This window comes from Merops nubicus, unplaced genomic scaffold, assembly GCF_000691845.1.
Source record: "Merops nubicus isolate BGI_N331 unplaced genomic scaffold, ASM69184v1 scaffold617, whole genome shotgun sequence".
NCBI classification, from domain to species: Eukaryota; Metazoa; Chordata; class Aves; order Coraciiformes; family Meropidae; genus Merops; species Merops nubicus.
Window position 1 is genome coordinate 6,958 of NW_008620731.1, and position 7,412 is coordinate 14,369.

The 7,412-nt window shown below is 37.7% G+C and overlaps 1 protein-coding gene across 1 annotated transcript in view; it reads right to left on the reverse strand.

Moving 5' to 3' along the window:
* Nucleotides 1–1,419: 1,419 nt before the first annotated feature.
* The window catches only part of VPS41 (vacuolar protein sorting 41 homolog (S. cerevisiae)), a 47,162-nt gene continuing 41,169 nt past the window's right edge, over nt 1,420–7,412 (reverse strand). The window contains exons 19-22 of the mRNA XM_008944180.1: nt 5,480–5,579; nt 4,624–4,668; nt 3,338–3,417; nt 1,420–1,780 (exon numbers count right to left, since the gene is read on the reverse strand). Coding sequence (XP_008942428.1) covers nt 1,700–1,780; nt 3,338–3,417; nt 4,624–4,668; nt 5,480–5,579 — 306 coding nt within the window. The 3' untranslated portion in view covers nt 1,420–1,699. The remainder of the gene's footprint in view (nt 1,781–3,337; nt 3,418–4,623; nt 4,669–5,479; nt 5,580–7,412) is intronic.

The window sequence follows — 7,412 nt, forward strand, 5'->3', positions numbered from 1 at the left end:
TTTGTTGATTAGGAATCCAAGCAGCTTTCCTGATGAGTGCAGTGAAGAATGGCTAAACGAACTATGTACCTGAGACTACCTGTACTAGCCACTGAGAGCAAACTGCTGCAGAGCCAGGCAGTAATTCTGGCGGGTGGGGCTGGGTGTATGCAGACTGTGCTCTGCACTCCAAAGTTCCTCTCCTGATGTTTCTTCACTTACCTCAAGCCAATTAAATAATCCATATCATTTTTTATTTTTTCTCCAGCTGTATTATCACACTAGAATATCCTTGCTATGTTTGTGAGAGATCTATTGTTTTAATGACAATTTTGTCTCTGTAACCATGGAGAGTAAATCCTACCATTTCCAATACACCTCAAATTTCTTTTCAGTATTATACGCAGTGGGCAACAAAAATCACTCTTCAGATTGCTGGATCAGCTCATCCATCTGCCCAAAGGATATCCAAAGAGTATAATCAATTTACAGAAACTCAGAACAGGTTTCTACAATATAAGTTATTTGAAGGTGTAGCTACATGGGAGTAGGGCACAGAGGAACTTAGAGGTGTTACATTTTCCAGTTTTACAGATCCATTGCAGTATCACTCTGCTGTTGTTTCACAACTTGTGATGATACCTACTTGTTTAAAACCTCACAATTCGATGGTAAATCAATCTATTTTTACTTTTAAACTCAGTTATTGAGGGAAAATATCTTGGGAATTCTAAAAAAAGTTACTTTTCTTAGGGAAAAGATGCTTAATTTAATCACAGAACTTTATAAAGAGATTACATTACTGTGAAGACGTTTGGAAAGATCACCTCCTTTGGATCAACAGAACAGAACACTGCTGAAATTTATTTTTTTTTAACATCTGAATAGATTTCAACTTAGTTATTAAATTGCTAAGGCTGAAAGAAACCCTAGAGATCTTATCTTTAAAAGGTCAGATTTTTTTTTTCCCCTGTACTTAAATGAAATCATACACTACAACCACACTTAGAAGTGTAAAGACCTACCATTAACCTTTAAAAATAGTTTCTGGATGAGTTTAACAACACAAAATCCCACCTTAAACTATTGCACTGTGAAGATCAATTGAGAAAACAAACAAACTATGAGTATGTAACCACACAACCCAGGCAAATTTCCAGTGTGTGGGAATTAACATTTAAGGAGTTTGTTAATTTAATGTATGAGTCAGCACACAGCCAGTGTCAAGACCTGAAGCATTTCCACTGAAAGCAGTTAAGACTCCTGTGGGTCTCAAGTTAAACAGTTCACTAACAGACTAAGTCAGGACCACAGTAGTTTGGTGGGTTAAATTCACAGCAATAAAACTTTCTTTACAATATCTAATTCTGAGCCTGATCTGGCTCCAAACAGTAAAGCACATTAACTGATAGAAACCACAAATCTCCAAACTGCTTTTTTTTTTCCTTCCCATTTTATTTCTCTTTTCTGTTCCAGAGTTAGGTAATGAGCTGAGCACAGGAACAGTGACCCATGAATTGCATAACAAAGACTGTATTACAAGGAAAGATTTGCACATTTTCTCCTTCCCCAAAATGTTCAATAAGCTGGATAACTTACAGAAACCAGTTCTAAATCACAATCAGAATTATATACAGAAATGATTAACAGAAGCTGCAGTGGTTCTGCATGGTCCTAACAGATCTGGTGTCACAGACTGGCATGGACAACTAGGGGACTGCTATTTCTTCATCTCCAGGATTGCACTTCCTGGCCCTCGGTGTTTGGCACTGCATATGTTGCAGAACTGGACAGAGGATACCTGGAAATGAAAAAGAAAACAAGGAGCTCTTAGAGAAAGGTAGCCACATTAGAATGTGGGAAGATGACTGAGTAGTCCTAATGCCCTTCCCAACATTACTGCTCACAGCCAGGCTGTCCCCTGCCAACGTATGGGCAGGGGTAGGAAGGTGGTATGGAGGAACAGAACACAGCAGGCTCTTCTGGGGTCAGAGACCACTCCAAGTACATCAACACCACCCTCCAGGAGGGTAAGGTCAAACTTCCTCCACAATAAAAAAGAAAAACAGGGAGTCAAAAGTATCACTGATTATCTTCACAGATAAGTCAGATCACAGATCAGCTCCACTAACTGCTGGATGTCTCAGTCACAGCTTGTTCTTTGGGTATTGCTCCACACATTTCCAAAACCTGATAATATGGCTTAAATATAATCCATCTGATATCAAATATGTGTTTATTGTCACTCCTGTGTATAGTTCTGCACGATGCTTTATGCAAGCATTACTTGCCTTCCAGTATGTCACCAGCAGCCCAATATCAGTACCAATCGATTACCTAAGGCCAAAAAATGCTACAGCAGTGGAGAATTTGGCTCAGATATGTGCAGATACCTGTAAATTCACAGGTACTATGGAGTATTTATAACATAATATCCGTGTGATACCTAAAAATCCCATCTGACAAGCTACCTGTCCCAAAAAGATCAAGAATGCTACACGTTATATTACTTCTCAAACAACAACATTTGTGGTAAATATTGTTTGAATAAATATTTACTAGTTGTTGGACTTTCTCTGCAAATGATCTACTTCATTAAGATTTTCAGAACACATTTAAGTATACATGCTGCACCATATGGCTACAAGCACTTTGCTTGGTTACTTGCAGTTTAAGTGATTCACCCAAGTTATTTTTTCACTAGCTGTTCATTTTCAGAGACAGATACAGAATCAGAAAAGCTTAAACTCCACTTTCTTTGCAATTTTTTTACCATTCTGGTGCTTTCATTCCTAAATTAAAAACTGGTTTTACATAGAAGTTACTTTTTTTGTTTGTTTACATTGGAAAAAAACAGGAAAAAAAAGATTCTCTTGATAAAGGAAAATGTGATCTGAACATAAAGATGATTACAAAGATATTTAAATATTCACTCTGAGAGTTTTTTTTTTCTTCCATGGCAGAATCACTTAATATGGTTCACATAAGAAAATTTATTCATTCTTTTCTTTAATTGGACATACTTGAAGTGAGAACTGCAATGGAAAAGAATGAACAAAAATATCAGACAAGTTGTAATCCCTGTATGTCTCAATGCTGCATTGCTTATTCAGGTTGCAGAAAGTGATAAAATACTTCTCAAACAGGAGTGATTTCTAAGTTGGATGAACTTTAGCTGCAGTGACCCTAAACTCCCTTTCCTTAGCCACATACTACCATGGGGTGTCATCACTAACAATTATTGCAGTCACAGTATAACTCCTGACAGCCTCACACCCTTCTCCACAGCTGACCAAATAAAACCACTTGTCCTCTTCTCTTTGGCAAAGGTGTCAGGAGGACAAAGCCAGCTCCTTACTGTGTTAGATACTGGGAGGCACTCCTTGTGAAACATGTGTCTGCAGTGGAACACGACCACGTTGAAGGACTTGGATGCATCTGGGAAAGAGAAAAGTGAATTCTTTTCAACAGGGCAATGAAATAAATGATTCAGCAGCCACAGCAGTATATGGCTGCATTCTGTTAGACACATAGAAACACCAAGTAACATCTCTCAAAATAATTTGCAAAGTAAAACCATATAGAACCCATAGTGATGGTTTCAGGTGATGTGTCCCAATGATGGAGTTAGAAGACTTTTATTCTGTAGCTTAAATGCTATATACCTTTTCACCAGAAATTTTTTATGTCAATATGGGTGTTAAATTTGGGGAGGGAGAAGAGTAAACTACCACCATTTTGAAGAGAAGGTAGCAAAATAACTCCTGCCCTAGTGTGGGGAGAAGCAGACCAGGAAGCAGCTCTAGGACCTACACTGCATGCCATGATGTGGAAATTTGGCAAGAGGCTGCCTGAGTGTGCATGGGCCCTTTGACTCCCACATGAATTTCTAGCCCAGCTAGAAGCTGACACACAACATCCACACACCCAAAGAATAACCATCTCACCAATCACCATCATCCACATTCAACTCCTTGGTCCATAAATATAATTGTCCTACCTGTTCTTGTGTGAAGATGCCACGACAGACTTCTCCTAGTAAAACTATTTCTTCTTCAGATGCCCAACCACTATATTGGTATTCCTGAACCAGAGCTGCCTTGCAGCATGTACATCTTCAAAATAATATCCTGAATTTCTAGTTTCAAAACTAACTTTAGGAGGTGTTTTAACACCACAGTCTGTTTTAAGTTGTTTCAAATATGACAGCAGTGACTGAAGCCAAAATTTTTCCACCACTAAGACAAAAAGTATATTCCATATAACTTTATAATCTAACAAGTTCAGTTTAAAGTATTCAGAAATGGACAAGATTGGTGGCAACATCTTAAGTTTTATGGTTCTAATAATCTTTGAGAATACTTATGTTGATTGAATTAAGTTGCCTCCCATGCCTTTCAAAAAAGAAAATAAGGAAGTTGAAGATGAATAAAAAAGAAAATCTGGGTTTACTGCAATAAAAGAAGATCAAATTAGACTCCACTTCCATATGTGAATCCATAAGCAAGCTTTGCACAGGAGACTGAAATTATACAGTGATTACCAAGGAGACCACTACACATTTCTATGAATAAAAGCAAACAAAAGTTCCTCTACAAATAAATAATAAATAGACAACTTTTCTTTTCTAGAAGAGCATCCTACCTGAAGGAAGTATTGGAGACAGGCATGATTCACAGATATTCTCCTCTAGAAAAAAAACAAACCAAACCAAACTTTTAACAGCTTTGTTAACAAACTCCGTGTTTACTTTTTTATGAAGCAGGCACAAACTTACTGCTACTATAGAAATGGAGCTTGCTCTAAAAGTAATTCTTAAGATGCTTTACAGAGTCTATTAAAAATTGAAGAGCAATACTGAAGCAGCATTTCTATTAACAGCATGAGAAATTCTTGGTTCTGATGCTGATGATGGCAGAACTGCAGGAGTGAGACTGTTTAGGATCAGGACTGTAGAAGCACAAGGTAAACTGATAAAAAAGAAGCACAGGATGGGTGCCTGATATCTCTGCAGCATTTTGTAGCAGAAGCTCTGATCCTTTGTCTTCCTGTCAGATTTTGCCTCTTGGCATTGACACTCATCTGGTGCCAATTACAGCACTGCTCACATGCATCATTAGCACCTTGCAAAATATTTTCAATGTTTTCTGCAAAGTATCTTGTAGCTTTTGCTTTGGTTGAAGATTATTATCATCTGACTACCTGTGTTGGCACTGAACAGCATTTTTCCTCTCTAGAGGCAAGCTGCAGGACACAATACCTTACTGGCTGTGCAGAGATGGATCAAGAGAAAAAGCTGCATGCTGGCTGTCTTGTAGTTTTTGAGATATGAGTAGCTCCTTTGCAAAGGGGTAAGCAGCTAGTATCCTACTACACTCTAGAAATAAGGTACAACACTCAGGCTTTTGGGGAGCTTTCACAGCAGACAGTCATGTGGCTTGGGTAAATCAAGTGAAAGACTTCAAAACCTTGGAAGTCACCACGGTTCCTCTGTACCCACCGTCCACTAGAACACCCTTCATCTGAGTTCGGTGCATTTTCTTCAGCAAAGAAAGAGAATCAGCAACAAGTATCTTTTTGCAGCCTTCCCTCAGCAAGATCTGTGGATACAAACAACACAAAATACAGTGGTTGTTGAGTAGAGGGGCAGATCAACTATCTTGGCAAGTCTCCACTGGGTTTCTGCTGCCAAAGACAGTGCAAGGAACATTCAAGAGATTATCAAAGATGAAAAGGAGGAACCTGCTGTTAACACCACCTCTACCTAAATGAAAAAAAAATTATGAAAACCAACAACACCACCTCCTAAAAATAAATAAATGAATTTCCTTTACAAATATACTATTGTCATAAATTATGATCTTCTTCCTATGAGCTTGTCGTAACAAAATACAATGGAGAGGGATTTTTACGGTTTCCCTCACAACTGGTTTCCAAACCATTTCAAAACAACTTCTACCCATCTCTTTCCTTTCTTCTTTAGGAAAGGAAACAACATAAATCATAAAACCTTCATTAACCTTAACAATCATAAAACCTTCATAAACACAGTAATTCCAACCTTATTTTGCTCAAACAGATTTCCTGCTAAGGTGTCATTTATCAAGCTGTATTAAATGTCTGTACAACTAATCAAAGGTCCGGAGTTCTTTCCTCTTCAGCAAAAGCTTCAGCCCCTTTATACTCATGAAATATTTTTCATTAGATTGACATGTTGTTGCCTGATAATGTTGTGAAGCACAAAAAGGATCACGGTTGTCAAAATGACACAGTCTTATTTCATAATACTTAATGAAGCAAGTATGAAAATATGACAAACCCAAATAACACTTGTGGAATTTTTAACCCTCCTCCCAGACTGACGTTTGGAAATGTGTGTTTTCCAAGACAACACTTCCTCTGAAAAGTGCTTTAAAGAGGGGCTCACAGTCAATTCTAAGCTGAACAATACTATCAAAAAAGCAGTATAAAGAGGCAACATCCATTCCTTTCTCTTATTTGCATTACAGGAGGCACTGAGCATTCTAAAATAGTCCAAGATACAGCTAATGCAAATAACTAAAAAGAAGTATACTGAAAGATGTTACAGCAAGGTGAACACTGTCCCAAACCCTGTCTTCTCACACACAGGCTGTGAAGCGATAAGGACACCCTGCCAAGAATGATATGCAGGTAAGTCTGCAAATCTGAAATACATCACAAAAATCAAAACTGAGGAACACCTGGTGCATTTCAAAAGGGGCATGTCAATGAGTAAATGAGTAAGTGACATTCTCCAGTATTAGACACATGGAGCTATAAAACATTCCAGAGCACCAGAAACTGAACGCAGCTCTACAGGCCAAATACTTGGCAAATTAATCATTTTTATATGTGATAATTCCAGAAACTGAGTATGTCTTCCCCCTTCCCACGTTATCCAAGGGCAACTGGAAATGTTAGATTTTGGTTTAAATATAGAAAAATATCACTAGCTTAGAAAGACCTATTAGAAACTTTTTGCAAGGACAATTGAATGAGATGATATTTCAGAATGAGTGCTTGCCTGGTTCAAAACATTCTCAATCAGCAAATTATATCCCAAAGACAGGTAAATAACTTAAAGCAGTTGAGGTCTTGGCTATATACTGGAGTCTTTGCTAGCTGCACTCAGCATAAACAGATGCAACATCTCATGTTTAAGTAAAAGGAGCAAAGCAGACATGTTAAATGAGAGAGGTGGAACAGAGATACAATAGGAAGGACAATGACTATTTTCTATTTAAAATGCAATGTGGCAATTTTAAATATTCTTTTAAAAAAAAGAAAAATAAAGAGGGAAACAGTAGACATCATCAGGTCACTAGAAAGCCTCAATACTGTCAGTGCCTTAAAACACAGAAATAATAGAAATACCTTATAAGGCATAACTTATAAGACACATGCACTCTCTT